Here is a 17,638-nt window from a genome sequence, read left to right on the forward strand (position 1 = left end):
GAACGCAGGTAAACCCAAAACAGGGGCTTATGTGCAAAACACTGGATCAAGCTTATTAATTGTGATCCAAAACACTGGTTTGCAGAAGTACAGGGATTGATTTGCAAAAACCCGGGGACTGATTTGCAGCGACTTGCCCGCCGACGGCGAGGCCGCTTCGCTCGACGCCTCCGCCGAGCGCCAACCTTGCTCGCATTGCTACCGCGCACTCGGTGTAGCCGCCGTGAACTTCATGCACGCATGATGCGAAACCCGTGCCCCACGTTGCCTGGCGCTATGCAGATGCAGCCGCCTTCAACAGTTCAACTAGAGCCTCCCCCACCGCTACGCTGGAGCGCCTCCATCTCGCCCTCCTACTCCTATGGTGGCATAAGCGCGGAAAATGCAGGCAAGTAGGTCTTAGTGTAGGCATTTTAGTCAGCAGTGACCACTTTCACAGTTGCGCGAAGGTCACCAACTATTCAAACTATCTCAGGGGTGATGGTGCCAGCAGCAGCTGTAATGAAGCCACACTTCAGTCTGATCTACTTGGATAACATTTCGCTCATGGTAGTTGGTAGGTGTTAGGTGTTACCTGTAAGAGCATCATCCTGCTTACTCTCCCATATCAATGGCCCTGAGGTCTTGTGAAAATAGCAAAGGATGATTGCACTTCTTGCTGTATTGATAACAAATGGAATAAAATTAACACAACAGGTTCTGTCCGTTCGGCTGGCTGGAGCCGGCTGCTTCCTCCTCACAAAACACTGTTCACCTACCAGTTAGAACAGTGTTTTGTCTCACAACAAATCAGCCGAAAACGATCGGACGGCTTTAATTCAGCTCAGCCGAACAGACAAGCATTTCCACCTAACTTTCACATCCCTCATGCCGCTGACAGACATATTCCCATGATGAGTAGTTGAGTACTATTCCATTGGAATAGATGTCAGCAATACCACAAGAAAGCTATTTATTGAATAGATTCCAAGCAGTAAGGTCTTTTTATGCTATTTATTTAGATAGAAGTTATCATGTCACTTTCAGGCTAACTCTTTCCTCTTCATAAGTTAAGCTGCAATTTTTAAGAGCAACTTAGATTTTGAAAATCCTATTGTTCAAATACAATGAATCGATTTACATCAAGCTGTTCGGCTGATGGTTTTTGCGGCTGTTTTGGTGTGAGAGAAAAACATTATATCATGGCTGATAAGACGGGCTGATAAGTTCAAGCGATGCACTTGGAATGACTTCATACTTGTGAACCTCTGTAACCATACATGTCCCTGATTTCTTTTCCTGTAGTGCTTTTCAATACTTATAGTAGACTTGTAGAGTCGAATTTCATTATTTAAGTCAGCAGAAGATAGGGACATTAAAAGTCAACTGTAGTTGGTACTAGTGGGCCTTGTCATAGAGATGGCATAAAATAGGCAGTAAACTTTGATTTATCTAATTGTTGCTATCACCCCTTAAAATTCGTATGTCTACCGTTTATTTATACCCATCTCGTTTGTGAGGGATACAGTGGGCAGGCAGTAGAGAAGAATCTTTTCAGAAGTACCATGGCAATTAGAGGCTTTGTGGACTGGAGAGGAAACCCCATACATAGAGAGGTACATGGAGGTGTTCGAGCAGCAATGTTTATATACTGTAAGTGGCTGTACTCATATCTTTCCTGATTTATGTGTGTAGTCATTTTGGACACATGTTTCACTGATGAAATATGTATTAATTTTGAACTTCTGCTCCATATTTTCCCCCTTTACAGTCCTAACGGCTGTAACAAGCATGGTGAATGTCCCCAATTTGCTGAATTTGGTTACCTATCTCCACGGAACAATGCATATGGGCGTGTCGAGTTCTGCAACTACAGTAACTAATTTTGTCGGTGCCACAAGTGGGTTTGCTTTGATAGGGGCTTTTCTGTCTGACTCGTACATCAGTCGTTCTAGAACTATACTTCTCTTTGGTCCATTGGAGTTTCTGGTAATTTTACTCTCTTTTTTTTGCGAAGTGGTAATTTTGCTCTTGATCTATGCAATCTACATGCTGCAGGATATTTTACACGTTCCATTGCAGTTAATAAATGCAAACCTACCAATAGTACAGAATAGACTATTTTTCATAGTTTCGTCCTCTTTTGTGAGGACATAGTTCTGTCAATTGGAGAAGTGGATGAAAAAAGCTAAGCCATTAGTGCTAAGGGTTGACTACCAAAGTCACTTAAAATTTTTAATGAAGTTGTTTTTGTTTTAGTATAAATGTATAACTATCCTTATTAGGATGTGATCTTACCATAAACATGTGTGTTTACAATTTAAGTATCTCCAATTGCTGAAGTACTTTCTGATGCTCATATATTGTTAAGTATATACGTAAATCAAATTGATGGGCCTCAAATACTAAAATAGATTTGATAAACAGCTGAAACATAAAACTCAGACGTAGAGCCTGCTGTGTCAAGATACCTCTGGCATAATCTTGACTGTGAAGTCCAATTATCCACCTAACTGTTAGCATCTCTTTTTTAAGTAAGATTTAAAGTCCTACATTAACAATTTAACACACTCCTGATAATTTGCTTACCGGTATGTGCCTAGTATAATGTTTCAGGTTTCCTTTGTGGCATGTAATGTAACAATGAATTGAGGGTTGAAACTGAACAAGTTTTTTTTCGTAATGCAATGATATGCATTACTCAAAGGATCCCTACCATCATACTAGTATATAAAAATAAGTATAACCACATACTCTATGTATAGTTGCATACTTAACATACATACTAACCCAGGTGATCACTTTGTCGGGCCATATATATATATATATATATATATATATATATATATATATATATATATATATATATATATATATAGAACTACTATCCTATAGCTGGCTGCAGAATAACTTATTCTGTAGCCACTTTGAGTTACGATAATTACTATGTTAATTTACGAGATTTACAGTAACTCCTTACTAAGTGATTTACTATAACGTTATGGTAAATATTCCCATGTGTTATAGTAACCCAACTATCGTAAATATGTATTGACATTATGGTAAATTAGTATATAAAATTATGGTAAATAGAGGTGGCTACAGAATAACTTATTTTGTAGCCGGCTGCTGAATAGCTTCTCCCTATATATATATATATATATATATATATCCTAAATATTGAGATACACAAATGGGAGTAGCTACACCAGGGCCATATACTGATTTCTGCTGTAAAGTTTGCTATATATACTAATGTTTATGACACCAAAAAAGTATTATTGGATTTACCATGAAATATATTATCATATTCTACCTGTTCGGTGTCCTAAATATTAATTTTCTTTCCTATAAATTTGGTCAAACTTGAAATGGTTTGACTCAGGACAAACCTAAAACATCACTTATCTTGGGACGGAGGGGGTGGCTTCTAAAATGCATTAAACCAAACAGGTTTCGTTTATAATGTTGGATAAGTTCTTAAGCAAATGTGCACGATCTGACAGTTGCTTTATGCACTCTTTCTTAGTGATTATGTACAGCATTTGTAATCCACTAAGCATGCACTTCTTAGGGCTTTGGATTGCTTGCACTGCAAGCCTACCTTCCATCACTCCATCCACCATCGTGCGATATTGAAGATGAACGAACTGTCTGCAAAGAGGTTCATGGTTGGAATGCTACCCTATTATATGCAGCCTTGTATATCAGTGCATTTGGCGAAGGTTGCATCCGTGCTTGCTTGCCATCTCTCGGAGCAGACCAGTTTGACCATGAAGATCCCACTGAGTCCCGCCAACAGTCCAGCTTCTTTAACTGGTACACCTTTGGGATCTCCTTGGGTGGTTTAGTAGGATTAATTCTGATTGTGTGGCTCGAGACCTACAAGGGGTGGGACATTGGACTTGGCTTGTGTGCCATCCTTGTTCTGCTTGGGTTGATTGTGTTTGCCACTGGTCTCCCTTTCTACCGCAACCAAGTACCTGAAGGAAGCCCTCTAACTCGAATACTGCAGGTTGTGCTCATTCCTGGTTGAAAACATATAAAATCTCATAGCGTCATCTCAATTAGCACACAGTTTACACTTATTAATTAGCTACAGCATTGCTGCTCCAGGTTCTTGTAGTTGCATTCAGAAACAGGAGGCTCGAGCTTCCCGAGAAGCTGGAAGAAGCACAGGAAATTAGTACTGGGGCAGGCATTATTGAAGTACTCTCCCGAAAAAATAACCTGAAGTAAGATTCAGAGAAGTACATGCCATTCATGTGGTATTTCCAGGCAAAGAGATTTGAGGGCATTGCCCTCCCCTACTAGTATTGCCAATTATAAACTATTTCGTTCATCTTCTCAGATTCCTCGACAAAGCTTGCATTAACAGTGGGAAAGATGGAGCCTGGTCACATTGCAGTGTGGCGAAGGTGGAAGAGACAAAGATTGTGCTTCGAATGCTTCCCCTGTTTGTCAGCTCCATGATCGGATATGTATCGAATCCTATCATCTTGACATTCACTGTGCAGCAAGGTAGCATGACAAACACAAGGCTTGGCAAGATCCACATCTCCCCGGCGTCACTCTTCATCATCCCTATCACATTCCAGATGGTAATGCTCGCCATCTATGACCGGTTCATTGTGCCGTTCTTGCGCAAGCGCACTGGCTACGCCAGTGGCATCACTCACCTGCAGCGGATCAGCTTAGGCTTCGCCTCCATGATACTCGCATCAGTCATCGCAGCACTTGTTGAGAGAAAGAGAATGGATTCTGCAACTCAGATGTCCCTGTTCTGGCTCGCGCCTCAGTTCTTCCTTCTGGGCGTGTCAGACGTGACATCGTTCCCGGGCCTCCTCGAGTTCTTCAATAGCGAGGCGCCACGGGGCATGAAATCCATCGCCACCGCATTGTTCTGGTGCGAGGTTGGGATCGCGTCATTGCTGGCCACTTTCCTGGTGAAAGCAGTGAACAGGGCCACGAGACGTGGGCACCAGGGAGGGTGGCTCGAGGGTACAAGTTTGAACAACAGCCGACTTGACCTGTTCTACTGGGTTGTGACCGTTGTCGGACTGCTTGCCTTCTTGAACTATCTGTACTGGGCGAAGAAGTATGTCTACCAGCAGGATCCACGCGTCGCTGATGAGCCATCAGGTGATCAAGATGCACCTTAAACTTCGTACATTGTTTTGTTTGGTTCAGAATGTAGAAGTATCCTAGTTCACCATTCCATGGATTAGTCATCAAATTTGCAAAACGTCTCTCTTGTGCTAGTATCTTTGTAATATGCTGCACCGCTGCGCTGATGCGGTGATGCCCGATTGTATCGTCTTCATTGTTCTGATTTCAACCTGTGATACTTCCCGGAAAGTTGGCTTTGTAAAATGGTCTTCAGTAACGGCAATCGCCACAATCTGTAGTGTGTGTAACTGCTGATTTCTCGGTGGAAGATTCATGTGCCAAATCTGTAAGAGCTGAAGTGACATCCTGAGTATATTGCGTCATCGGTTACCCAAATGCATGATGTTATGGTTCACCGTGAACGGGGTTGTCGATGGATGTCTTGCACATCAATGACCTGCGTAGCAGCTATGCGTGGCTCTCCGCGCCTACATACAGGACTCAGCATCCCAATCCCTAGTCCTTTCTCTAAAACAAAGGACGGGGATTTTGGCCCTGTCCGTTTCTCTTATAATCCGTTTTTTTCAGCTTGTTTTTTTTAAGTCGAAACCGTGTTTTTTTCTCACAACAAATCAGCCGGAACAGTGTTTCGGCTTGTTTTTTCAGCGATGCGAACGGGGCCTTTGGCAGTTTCATGACTTCTGAGTCATGATCTCGTGTAAAAAGTTACTTTTGTCTCATTGTTTGTAATTCGGGTTTGTTCCTTAACTCCAATGCAAAACCTTATATATCAACTCTCAAAATCATTTAAATAACCCCCTTGACCCAGTTAAAAGTGGTTTCTAGTTTTGTCATTTTATAATTGAAAAAACACAATAAAAACTTCAATAAGGTTTTCAAATTATGAAAAATGTCTATAAATTATTAAAATTTTAAGAAAAATCCTAGGGATGGATTGGGACACGATAAACACAAATAAAATAATTAGGTATCATGAATATATATCTGGAAGCTTCCAAAAATTAGATTTAGATTTAAGAAAATGGGAAGAATATTCAAAAAAAATCTGAATTTTTTCCAAATAAAATTAATGTCTAAATGCATTTAAAAACTTTTCACGACAAAACACATGATGAAACCATCACAAATGCATTAAGCATGAATGCATTCAGGATCAATGTATCTTGCATTCATGTTGGTTGCATCTCGTATTTTTGTTGTGAAAATTTTAGAAACATATTCGGTCATTGGTTACATTTTTTAGGATTTTTTTCAAAAAATAGTTAGAAAAATTTCTGTTTTCTTAAATTTAAATCTATTTTTGGATGATTTTAGATATATTTTTATATTCTTTTGTAAATATTTTATTTGGGTTTCTTGTGTCCCAATATATTTTTAAGATATTTCTCAAAAACTTTTAGAAACTTAGAGATCGTTTTATTTGTTTAAAACTTTATTAATTGCCTATTGAAAATTTTTATATTAATTGCCAGAGTAGGAGGCAACTTAAATGGTTTTAGGATTCAACGTGTAAACCTGAACTGTGACCATAGTCCAGGCGGAAAAAGTTACGGTTCTTCACTTCTTCTAGAGCGAGCCATGATTCTGAGCGCCCGACGAATTGACACACCAACAGCCCAACAGGGCCACCAGCCCACCACCGTAGACGGGCCTAACAACAAATCGCGCCGGAAGCCTAAAAGCCATCACGAGATAAACTAACCTCTAGACTAGAGGTTTGGAACTGTTCTAACCTGTGTCCTAATTTTTCTTTAGCAAACTGATCAAAACTTCCTTGCAGAATTTCACTTCTCCATGCTTTCCTCTTTTTGCTCCTCTCTGTCTCTCCTGGGACTCGCATCACATACCTTTCGTTGCCTCCTAGTCCTAGCTCGAACAGCAGCCACAACACGAGCCCAGACCCCAATCCCTCCCCTCTGCCTTCCCAGCCACAAATCACAGGCCCGCAGACCAATCGAAAGAAGACGGGAGAATCGCTGGCGCGTAGCGCCCAAATCATAACGCACAGGCACATCACACAAACGCCAACCAAACGCCACCCGATAATAAAAACAGAGCGCCACGAGAGGCCGCGGCGATGCTCCAGGTTCGCGCGTCCCCGACCTTCCTCCCCTCCACCACCTCCTCCTCGTCGCAGGCGCCGACGCCCTTCCCGTTCTCGGGGAAGAGCCAGCGGCGCAGTGGGCTGGTCTCCGCGGTCGCGGCGCCATCGGCGAACTGCGCGGCGAGGAGGTCCGTGATGGCAGCGGCGGGGGCAGCCCCGGTGGCAGCCAAGCTCGAGGACGCCGACGCGCTCATCGACTCCGTCGAGACCTTCATCTTCGACTGCGACGGTCAGATGACACACCGATCACCACCGGCTTCTTGGGTAGACGGGTAGTGGGTGCTGGGTCTTGCTCAAATTCGCGCGTCTTCTCTGCGTGTGCCGCGCAGGTGTGATCTGGAAGGGCGACAAGCTGATCGACGGCGTGCCGGAGACTCTTGACTTGCTCCGGTCAAAGGTCCGTCCCAAACCGCAATGCTCTCATCAGTCGTCACTTCCTGATGATTCACTGAAGCTGCTGCCGGTACGCCTTTTCAGGGCAAGAGGCTGGTGTTCGTGACCAACAACTCCACCAAATCGAGGAAGCAGTATGGCAAGAAGTTCGAGACGCTGGGAATGAGCATCGACGAGGTCGGGTAGTTCGGCACTTGTGATGAATATGAACTGCTTCTGTTCATCAGTTTCTTCTGCTAACCGATGAGACCGGATTGCTGCGCAGGAAGAGATCTTCGCTTCGTCTTTTGCAGCTGCTGCGTACCTGCAGTCCATCGATTTCCCCAAGGACAAGAAGGTAACTATCACCATTCAAAACATGTACGAAAAATGAGCAAAGTTTAACAACATTTTTTGGCTACTTCAGGTGTATGTCATCGGAGAGGAAGGGATTCTGAAGGAGCTAGAGTTGGCTGGATTTCAGTACCTCGGAGGACCCGTAAGTAACAATTTCTCTGAAATTCATGACAGAACACTTGTACAGAAGACGAGTTTCACTGACACTTTAGTACATTACAATGTTAGTGAGCCAACATATCATGGATATCAATCAGTATTTACTAATAGCACTGTGCAAAGTCTGAATACAAACTTACGCAACTTAGATTTTATCGTCATGTAGACAGATGGAGACAAGAAGATAGAGCTCAAGCCTGGTTTTTACATGGAGCATGACGAAGATGTATGTATGATGATCCTTCTTCATGTTCTGGGGTGGCATATAGTGAGAAGAAAACCCAATGACACACTATTTGGGTTTCTTACAGGTGGGAGCAGTTGTGGTTGGATTTGATCGCTACTTTAACTACTACAAAGTTCAGTAAGTCTTAGCTTCGCATCACTGTGTTATACTCCTCTTCATTCATGTTCATAGATATAGATTTGATACTAATCGTTCTACAAGGCCTGTAAACTTGCCGCCAATGCATTTTTAGGTATGGGACACTATGCATCCGTGAGAATCCAGGGTGCCTTTTCATCGCAACAAACAGGGATGCTGTCACTCATCTTACTGATGCCCAAGAATGGGCAGGTAAGTAAGCTATTTGCATTCTTTCTATATATGCTACGACGAAACGTACCAGTTGCTCAATTATGAAACATTTGGCCTTGCATCAGGTGGTGGATCAATGGTCGGTGCAATTCTTGGTTCAACTAAACAAGAACCGCTTGTAGTCGGGAAGCCATCCACTTTCATGATGGACTACCTGGCAAAGAAGTAAGAAACTTAGTTAAGTCTAAACATGTTCAGTATTAGAAATGTTCATCGAAGGATGTGTCACAATTTTAAGTGTAATAAATCATACAGCTCACTGCAAGTTTTCAGATTCTTACGTTTCTTCACCTGCATGACAGGTTCGGAATCACAACATCCCAGATATGCATGGTGGGTGACCGGTTGGATACTGATATCCTGTTTGGTCAAAACGGAGGCTGCAAGACTCTGCTTGTTCTCTCAGGTTTCATCAATTCCTCAGTTCTAACTCTGATACAGGCACTGCTGGCTTAACATCAGCATAAGCATTGAGCTCGGCTGTCTCTTGCAGGTGTGACTTCCCTGCAGACACTTCAGAGCCCCGACAACTCGATCCAACCAGATTTCTACACAAATCAACTTTCAGATTTTCTCACCCTCAAAGCAGCAACTGTCTGAAGGAAGAGCCTGCCTTCCATTTGCATAGGCAGCATCGACCGTTTTTTTTGTAACAAATAAGGAAACACAAAGTATGGTTTTGTTTTTCACTGCTGTATAATCATGATATATCTTTATGTGTAACATCAGTCATGCACATATCACAAGGATGCCAAGAATTACTCTAAATTCTCCAGTTAGAACCTTCTTTTTTACTTCAAACGAAATGCATATATGTCCAACGTACAAGCATAAAAAAATTAAGAAAATGGTGATAAGAACAAAGTAGGTAGGTGCAAACATGACCTAAAAAGAATACTGAAAAATGTACTTCTGTGATTTCTGTCTGTATACAACTTATTAGTATGTACATGGATATGAAGTAAAAGATATTATGGCGAGTCCAGCGGAGTACTTCTGTCCATGGCACCTGAGCGCCTCTGGCAAAGTTGTAAATATTTCACTCGTATTGAAATCTTATTGAATTATTTTCATACCAATAAGAACATTTTATCTTGTATGTATGTACAGAAAGTCAATAAAAAACACACTAATCTCACTCAAGTGCTCCCTAAGCTCAAGCTAGCCACGCCCACAAAGCTCAATCACATAATTTCACTATCTTGGCAAACAGAAAAGTGCACTTCACAGCTCATGATAATTTTAGTCTTGCCCCCAAATCGCAAGACAAAAATCCATACAGCTCCAGTTGTGAAGTGTTGGCCCTTTATTTTGCTGATTTCTTCAAGCTGTTCATTAATGCTCGCAAAGCTTCTTTCACATTTTGGCCCTTTGTTTGTCTCACCTCCTGGGATGTGAGCCGTAAGCTCTCAAGGCCACGGCCCAGAGAAGCAATCATGGGAACAGAAGGTGCTGCCTCGGCTGCACACTCGATCCCATCTCCATGCATCACAAGGCCAGCACATGCAACCATGCTGCAGCCAAATGTTGCCCAAGGAGTTATTCTGAAAGGCTGCCTATGCCTCTTCTGCATTATTTCGTAGAATGAAGTTCGCATAGCCAATAAGCTTGTTCTCTCAGCTGATGATATTACAGTGTGTGCCACCGCTCGGATCTTCTCTGCTGAAGCTGTGAACTGCAAAGCAGAAGCCTTCGAGCCAGCAGTAACAACCCCATGAGGGAGCATCTTGCTTAATACAATAGCAACATGTCTTTGTAGCTGCATCCATCCATACTTTAGAACCACTGGACTTTTGTAAGGGGCGAGCTTAAGGAAGGCGGAAGCCTGAATAGATTTTGATAATGATGAAAAGCCCAAGAGTGCTGTACCTCCTGCACCAACAGCAACCACAGGTTTCTCAGATATCCAACTTTTTTTATCAGTGCTGTCTGCCGAAGGTACCTCAATTTTATCATCATTTTCAGCACCATAGTGATTGAAGCATCTGCTAGCCAATTGAGTAATCTCTGAAGGAACAGGGGTGTTCCAATGTCTCCTTATTCCAGATAAGCAGCTCGCGTCAACTATAGCCACCACAGAACCAAACTCTCTTAGCTGACTCCTGAGAGCTTGCACAAGAAGAATGTGGCACTTCTCATCAGATTGGAGTTCTGAAAAATCCAGATCTTTTGAACCATGTTTATCTCTGGTATCAATATGGGACCTTGCTGCACTGTTTAAACCCATCCTGAGGGCCTCTATTGCAATTCTAAATACGTACACATCAGATAGCATATCACTGCTGATTGGCTTCCCCTCGTGAACTTGAGTAAGCAGCTTCTGAGCAGAAGCCGTAGCCCTACCAATCGATGGAATATCAACAAATATATGATAAAGATCAGCAAGTAAAGGGTAGACAGACTGAGCAAATGGTGGAGCCTCATATCTGTCAGTCGGCTTGCATTCAGATGGCCTGCACTCAGTGGCAGCATTGGATGAGACTGCTTGGGACATCAAGAAATTAAGAGTTGGTGCCAGTGACTTCAACAGTTGTCCTCCATTATCATCCATAAGGCATATATTCCTACCATGGGATCTCACAATTGAAGTGGCACTCCTGGGGGTCAAGCAGTTAGCCTGCAATTGCAAACCTGAGTCATCATCCGTGGTGTTGTGAGCTAGCAAGCAACTAGCCTGTAATGGCTGAGCTGAGCTATCGTCTGCAGCACTATTCCGGCTGCCCGATCCAACCCCGCCACAATTCCTCTCATACGGAGACTCAAGCAATAGAAAACACGAACCCGTCTCCTCTGCAGCTCTCTTGGCAGCAAGCAGATGGCCATAAAACCCGACCCCAAAAATCTCCTGCAGGACCTGGCACGCGGCAGCCTTGACGTACTGGTCCTTGCTCCTCTTCTCCGTGATGCACCGCTTGATCACCTGAAACGGGGACGCCGGTACCGGCATGCCCCCTCCTCCATTGCCGGCGAGGCAATCCTCCTCGATCCGGACGTCTTCAAGGGCCGGGCGCGCGACCTGGGTGACCACGGCCCTCGGTCGCACCTCCTTGATCAGGCGCTCGGCGTCCGAGGCAGATTGCTCCGACAGGTTCTGCGCGGCGAGGATGTAGATCACGCCGTCGCTGTCCCGGTGCCGGTCCTGCGGCGACCCGCCGGGCTCCCGGAGCGCGAGCACGAACTGCTTCGTCTCCTCCGGCACAGAGAGCGACCCGATCAGCCGCGCTGACGCGCGTAGGTCGTCCTCCTCCCTCAGGAGGGCAGAGAACGGCCACAGGGCCTGCAGGTATGAGAGCATCCCCGACGCCACGGCCGGCGCCGCAGCATCAGCGGTGGCGGGAGCGCACGATCAGGCGGCGAGGAGGGTCGGTTGACTTACTCCCCGCCTTCGCCTTTTCCTCCCCTTCCGCTGGGCCTGGTTGGATGAGGACGGGTAATGCGCCTGCACGGCGGCTATTCTTCTCGGACCGCCGCCGCCGCCGCAGTGGACGCCGTCGTCGGCTGCGGGGAGGCGAGAAGGGCCGGGAATTTCGGTGCCGTGTGGATGGGCGGCGTGACCTAGGTTTGGGTTGGTTTTCCCCCTCCACAGTTTTTTCTTTTTTGTTTTGGGAAGCTGCTGCTCAGGGCGCGACGGGCTCCTTCCAGAGTCCGGTCCAGGCTCCAAACTCCGGATATTTAACTTTTCACCGGACGGCGACTCCTCAGGATGGCAACGGACTCCGATACCCGATACCTACGGGTATTTGATCCATTAAAAGATAAAATGTGATCATATCTTTATCTATGGGCATCTAAATGAACAAGAATCTATTCTTGATGGGTATAGCGGGTACGTAAACATTCCCTGTTTATCCGTCCCCATTACCCGTTGAGGAACCCGACTATTTAAGTTGTCATGCAAGTATTAAGCCCAAAGAAACTCAACATAGGTATTTTGGTCCAAACCTGAACAATCATATATATATATATAGTTTGTGTGTTCTAAGAACTCTACATTAATTTTTCCTCATCATCTCCGTCAGCTGCACAAGTACGCATGCCTCACGAGCGCTCGTGCCCCTCGCTTCCTCAGTTCAGTCTCTCTGCCACATTTGCTCGTCCTCCTCGCAACCTCGCCCCTTCTCCTCGGCGTCTCCGAGACTTCGACACTTATACCCGGGTGAAGAAGAAACGTCTCCGATTGTAAAGCTACGACCCCAAGTGTCCTTGTTTATCGGGTATGCAGTACCCGTCGGATATCTGTTACCCGACCGATGCCCAACGGGTACAGGGATGGGCAAGAATCTATACCCGAGACAGTTAACGGGGACGAGGACGGGATGAATTCTCCGTAGCGGGGAAGAGAACATTCCGGCGATACCCGATAGATACATCACCATTACCATCCCTTACTCCTCATGTAGCGGATCGGCGATACGATTTTACCAGATGGCGACTCCTCATGTAAGCTACAAAAGTACACGCACGCAAGCCACGATGGCGCTGACAGCCGATGCGAAAAGACCATGCTGCCCTTCCTCTCTTACTTTCGCCTAGGCCACAGATTGGACGCCTCATCATGGCTGTTGGCTGATATACGTATACTTTTATTTTTAAGACATTTCTTTTTTAATTTTCAAAGGAAAAAAGAGTGTATATGATGTCATCAAAATGTCATGGCTAAGAGCCGAACACGGCGTGCGTACAATTCAAGTCAGCGTTCGGCACGCTCGTACGAGGCCGGCGAGGGACTCCTTAGAGGCATGATCTTTCGCAGCGTGGCGGCGTTCGTGCTTCTGCTCGTCTATCGATAGAATATCGTCGATAATAATCTGAGGGGTATCCTACGAAGGTAGATTGATCGGTAGAGAAGCGTGTGATTGAGAATAAGAAGGCAACAGAGACACACGAGTTAGACAGGTTTAGACCGTCAGTATGACGTAATACCCTACTTCTGTGGTCTGTTGGTTTGTATTAGCTATCGTATGATATTGCGTGAGTTTGGAGGAGGTCCCTGCCCACCTTATATAGTCCGAGGAGCAGAGTTACAAGTCGGTTAGATCTAAGAGATAACTGAAAAGTAATAACTGATTACAGAAATCTTTGGGATCATACATATCCTAACAGATCTCGTACTATCTTCAAGATACCTTCTCGGTGTCTTGCGGAAGGCGCCGAGCAGAGTCGTGTCCCGCAAGGCTTTGTCTTGTGGGCTGGGCCGCCCTAGGGCGCAGCCTATGTGTTCCGCCATGGGTATCTAGGGTCGTACCCCCACAGCTAATCCCCGAGCGCCTTGTACTCGTTGTGCAACATCGTCTCGAGCTTGTCCGAGCAGGTGCGAACAAAGTCGAGCAGTCAAACTCATGGTTTGACCACCGTGATGAGTTGCCAAGCAGTTGCGAGCAGTTGCCGAGCAGCGTGAACTGTCGCCGAGCAGCGTAACCCAAGTACGGCTTGTCATAAGGGTATAAGGAGCTCAAGTTTAGAATCAAAAATTTCTTCACAGTTGACCAAGTGTGCCCACTTAGAGTCCGACCACGAGAAAAGGAGATAGTCTTCTTCAGTTTCTAGAGGCTCGGAGTCTTCCAGAATAAAGCAAACACATTCACCGCGAGGTGAAGTGTGCCCACTTAGTCCCTCGAGCCTAACAGTAGATGACGTAGTCATGTGGTGCTAGGGTCTAAATTAAAAGAAAAATAGAAGACTAGCCGAGCAGGTGATCAGTCCCTAGGCGTTGCCCCAAAAAGCACAATCACCGCAAGGTGAAGTGTGCCCACTTAGTCCCCGAGCCTGATAGTAGGTGACGTGGTCATGTGGTGCTAAGATCAGAAACAACAGTCAACTTGGAGAAAATAGAATCGTAGAGAAAACACCAGAGCAATGACTGTATAGTAGTAATTACCGAGCCATAACGGTTGACGGAGATGTTAGCGAATATTCGGCGAGTAATAACCAATTGCAGCGATAAACCAGCAATAAGGGCCAGGGCTGCGCGAAGGCCTAGGTAACGGCCCACCTTCAGTTGCGGGGGATTCAGAGAAACACAAATCGTGGGAATAGTTTCTCAAAAACCCTTGAATGCAAAAAGGTGGGGGGAGTGCTTTATAACTATGTCGCCGCATCCCGTGTTTCCACCTTTGCCACTTTGCCATTTCATCTTCCTCCTCATCCCTCACATTTCTAGATTCGCATTCACACTTGCTTCCATCGCCAAACCCTAATCAGATCTGAGAGATGGCGTCGAAGAAGGAATCTACCAAACCGAAGAAGACGAGCCCCAAGAAGGCGAGCGCCGAAGCCCGGCGTGACAAAGAGTGGGTGCCGTCGTGAACAGGAGAAGCGGAGCTCAACAAATTGGTGGAAGTTAGCGTTCTTCCTGACCGCGCTACCGTCGGATGGCGGCCGGCACTCGGTGAGCCCTTCCCAACGCCTCATACCGATGAAGTGGTGGTATTTAAAGATTATTTCTAGTGTGGGTTGGGATTTCCTGTTCATCCATTCCTGAGGGATTTGTTGGAGCTGTGAGTGGTTAGTCTGTGCAATCTCCACCAAAATACCATTTTACACATCTCTATCTTCATCCATTTCTATGAGACATATCTTAGAATCCTTCCCCACTTCAACCTCTTCCGTCACCTATTCTGGCTGAAGAAGAGAGGTGGTGGTAGTTCCAAGGTGGTCGGTAGAGTGTACCTTTAGCTACAGGATGGAATGGTAGGGGAATAGCTTACTGTGCCGCTGAACATGTCACTGAAGGGGTAGAACACTAGGTGGTTCTACATGAGGCAGAGCCACCCGGTCACCCGCTGCGATGCCGACCATATCCTGGAGAGCTAGAACAGCTGGTCAGAGATGCCAAGCAGCGCTGATATGGAGCAAGTGAGGGAGCTCCTTAACTTAATAAAGGGTGTGAAGACCAACGATGGATTGGTGGTGGTGAGCTTTATAGTGCGCCACGTTCAGCCCTGTAAGGAGATAGCCCACCCCGCCTTTGAATTCAAGGGGGAGACCGACGGTACCCGGGAGAGGCCGGAGATGCTGTCGAGGAACATTGTGGAAGAGTGGGCTGCAGAGCTATTCGCTCTGTTTGCCTCATTCAGCATATGAGGGTATACAAAGCCCTTTAACTGTAGGAATATGCCTCCTCAAGTAAATATCTTAGTTGTATGTTCCCGATGCTTTTTACCTTTTGTCATTTCCAAGCATTGGACTGATTCACTTATGCGAAGATCCACTCACAGGATAGGGCGTTTTCTTCTCGGGGTGTCGAGGAGTGAATGGCCGAAGGGAGTAGACACCCAGCCACTACCACTGCCTGAGGAGGGAGCAGTCAGCATCTCGTTGGAGAGTTCGTCCCTGGTGTTGGAGAAAATCTGGGGGAAGAGGGCAGCAGCAGACGAGCCAACCTAGAAGAAGAGAAAGATAGTGGGTACCGCTCTCCTCAAGCTGGGCGGCATCTCGCTTGGTGATGACCAGACCACTTGGACGCGAAGGACCATGGTGTTCGAGTGGTTGGATGATGATGAAGTTTCGGTTGCTCCTCCTTCGAGCACTGAAACACCTTCGTGCAACATGCGTGCGGGGGTATAATCAAGGAGAGACGAAGAAGTCCCCGAGCAGCGGGCGACGGGCGTTCCCACATAATAGGCGGTGGGACTCCCCAAGCAATAGGCAAGGGGAGTCCCAAAGCGACAGCCGGAGAGAGTCTCAGAGCGGCAGGCGGAGGGGAGGTCGATGGTGGAGAAGGCAGGACCTCCACCCTAGAGCATAGGAGTTGACCCCACGGCCGTGCCTAGGGGCTCTGGTAAATAGTGCCGGTTCAAGAAATTATACCGGCAGACCAAACCGTAAGTATCTTCACCTTGGAGTTACCGTATTGTCATTCCTTAGCTTTTTTGTGATTGATGAGCTAATCTGATGCAGAGCGAAGCGTACGGAGGACCTAGCTCTACACGTCCAGACTGACGAGCAGCCGAAGACTAGCCCCGGGTTAGATGAGATGCCGGTGGACCCCATCCTAGAGTTCTTAGGTGCTCGGCAGCCTGTGGAGGAATCAACTGGCCCTTCTGTCGGACATGGCGACAACGAACGGTTAGCATCAACAGTGGATGGGTCGGCTGCAGTGCCTGAGGCAACGGCAGGAACCACTAGGTCCTCAGGAGCAGAGGCTAGGGTGAAGAAGCCCGTGGTGCTAGAGGAGCAGACGGCGCTCCCTGAGCCCTCGGAGGGCGTGGTCGGACACGCTATCTGGCAACCGAGCCCCTAGGTGGTGCCGCCAGCTGCAGTAGAGGAGGACGAAGTGGAGGAGATCGAGCGTGAAGAGCCTTGACCCCAATCTGTCTGAATCCTCTACAAGCGTGGTGACGAGGTTGTAGTTGTCGAGGAGGACACCACTAGGGAGATGAGGAGACTAAAGTTCGCCCTTGCCGGAGTGGTGAAACAAATCAAGGTTAGTGCTACACGTGGAGTGCTTGTCTTTGATGTTGGAGATAGGAATTCATCATTATCATTGTTCATTTATAGGGGATAATTCAGACTGCCGAGCAGGGGCACCAGCTGATAAAGAGGATGGAGCCCCTCGCTGAGGAGAACAAAAAACTCAAGGCAATGATGATCCTTATGGAGAAAAACATCCAGAGGGCTCAGCATGAGCGAGACCTTACTGAGTCCAACGCGTGGGACCTAGAGTACCAAAAGGGTGTCCTATCTGAGCAGCTGGCGACTGCGTTAGAGCAGCTATGTGGCAAGTCCGAGCAGCTGGCGAGTGCTTCCACGTAACTAGAGCAGAAGTCTAAGCAGCTCAGAATCGTATCCGAGTAGAAAGCAGGTACGGTATATCAGCAAATGTGTTGTGTACAGTTGAATGACCATATCTGTGGTGATGACTATTATGCTTTGTAGAGAAAGATGCAAAGCTCAGCCAGCTGCGCCAGACCATCGAGCAACTCTAGGAAGAGAAGGCG

At 46.2% G+C, this 17,638-nt stretch overlaps 3 protein-coding genes across 3 annotated transcripts; 2 read left to right on the forward strand and 1 right to left on the reverse strand.

The window, feature by feature from the left end:
* Nucleotides 1–1,514: 1,514 nt before the first annotated feature.
* Nucleotides 1,515–5,233, forward strand: LOC136494707 (protein NRT1/ PTR FAMILY 4.3-like). Its single transcript, XM_066490874.1, has 5 exons — nt 1,515–1,632; nt 1,751–1,968; nt 3,554–3,994; nt 4,096–4,214; nt 4,331–5,233. Exons 1-5 carry the CDS (start codon nt 1,545–1,547, stop codon nt 5,139–5,141), a joined length of 1,677 nt encoding a protein of 558 aa, XP_066346971.1. The 5' UTR covers nt 1,515–1,544; the 3' UTR covers nt 5,142–5,233.
* A 1,869-nt stretch (nt 5,234–7,102) lies between these two features.
* LOC136490883 (phosphoglycolate phosphatase 1A, chloroplastic-like) lies at nt 7,103–9,481 on the forward strand. The gene is made up of 11 exons (XM_066487091.1): nt 7,103–7,442; nt 7,543–7,610; nt 7,691–7,783; nt 7,872–7,943; nt 8,013–8,084; nt 8,268–8,327; nt 8,413–8,465; nt 8,581–8,678; nt 8,765–8,864; nt 9,002–9,105; nt 9,193–9,481. The coding sequence occupies exons 1-11, from the start codon at nt 7,187–7,189 to the stop codon at nt 9,297–9,299; spliced, it is 1,083 nt and encodes a 360-aa protein (XP_066343188.1). The 5' UTR covers nt 7,103–7,186; the 3' UTR covers nt 9,300–9,481.
* Nucleotides 9,482–9,621: 140 nt separating this feature from the next.
* LOC136490882 (uncharacterized) lies at nt 9,622–12,327 on the reverse strand. The gene has a single exon (XM_066487090.1). The coding sequence runs from the start codon at nt 11,992–11,994 to the stop codon at nt 10,006–10,008; it is 1,989 nt and encodes a 662-aa protein (XP_066343187.1). The 5' UTR covers nt 11,995–12,327; the 3' UTR covers nt 9,622–10,005.
* Nucleotides 12,328–17,638: the final 5,311 nt, after the last annotated feature.

The sequence above is a fragment of the Miscanthus floridulus genome, chromosome 11 (assembly GCF_019320115.1).
Source record: "Miscanthus floridulus cultivar M001 chromosome 11, ASM1932011v1, whole genome shotgun sequence".
Taxonomy (NCBI): Eukaryota; Viridiplantae; Streptophyta; class Magnoliopsida; order Poales; family Poaceae; genus Miscanthus; species Miscanthus floridulus.

What these genes read in the sequence shown, in the direction of transcription:
- LOC136494707 (XM_066490874.1), top strand. Translation starts at nt 1,545, where the DNA reads ATGGCAATTAGAGGCTTTGTGGACTGGAGAGGAAACCCCATACATAGA. An exon ending in CTCTAACTCGAATACTGCAG is followed by an intron (nt 3,995 to 4,095) that starts GTTGTGCTCATT and finishes TTGCTGCTCCAG; the next exon opens with GTTCTTGTAGTTGCATTCAG. An exon ending in TCCCGAAAAAATAACCTGAA is followed by an intron (nt 4,215 to 4,330) that starts GTAAGATTCAGA and finishes TCATCTTCTCAG; the next exon opens with ATTCCTCGACAAAGCTTGCA.
- LOC136490883 (XM_066487091.1), top strand. Translation starts at nt 7,187, where the DNA reads ATGCTCCAGGTTCGCGCGTCCCCGACCTTCCTCCCCTCCACCACCTCC. An exon ending in CTTCATCTTCGACTGCGACG is followed by an intron (nt 7,443 to 7,542) that starts GTCAGATGACAC and finishes TGTGCCGCGCAG; the next exon opens with GTGTGATCTGGAAGGGCGAC. An exon ending in GACTCTGCTTGTTCTCTCAG is followed by an intron (nt 9,106 to 9,192) that starts GTTTCATCAATT and finishes TGTCTCTTGCAG; the next exon opens with GTGTGACTTCCCTGCAGACA.
- LOC136490882 (XM_066487090.1), bottom strand. Translation starts at nt 11,994, where the DNA reads ATGCTCTCATACCTGCAGGCCCTGTGGCCGTTCTCTGCCCTCCTGAGG.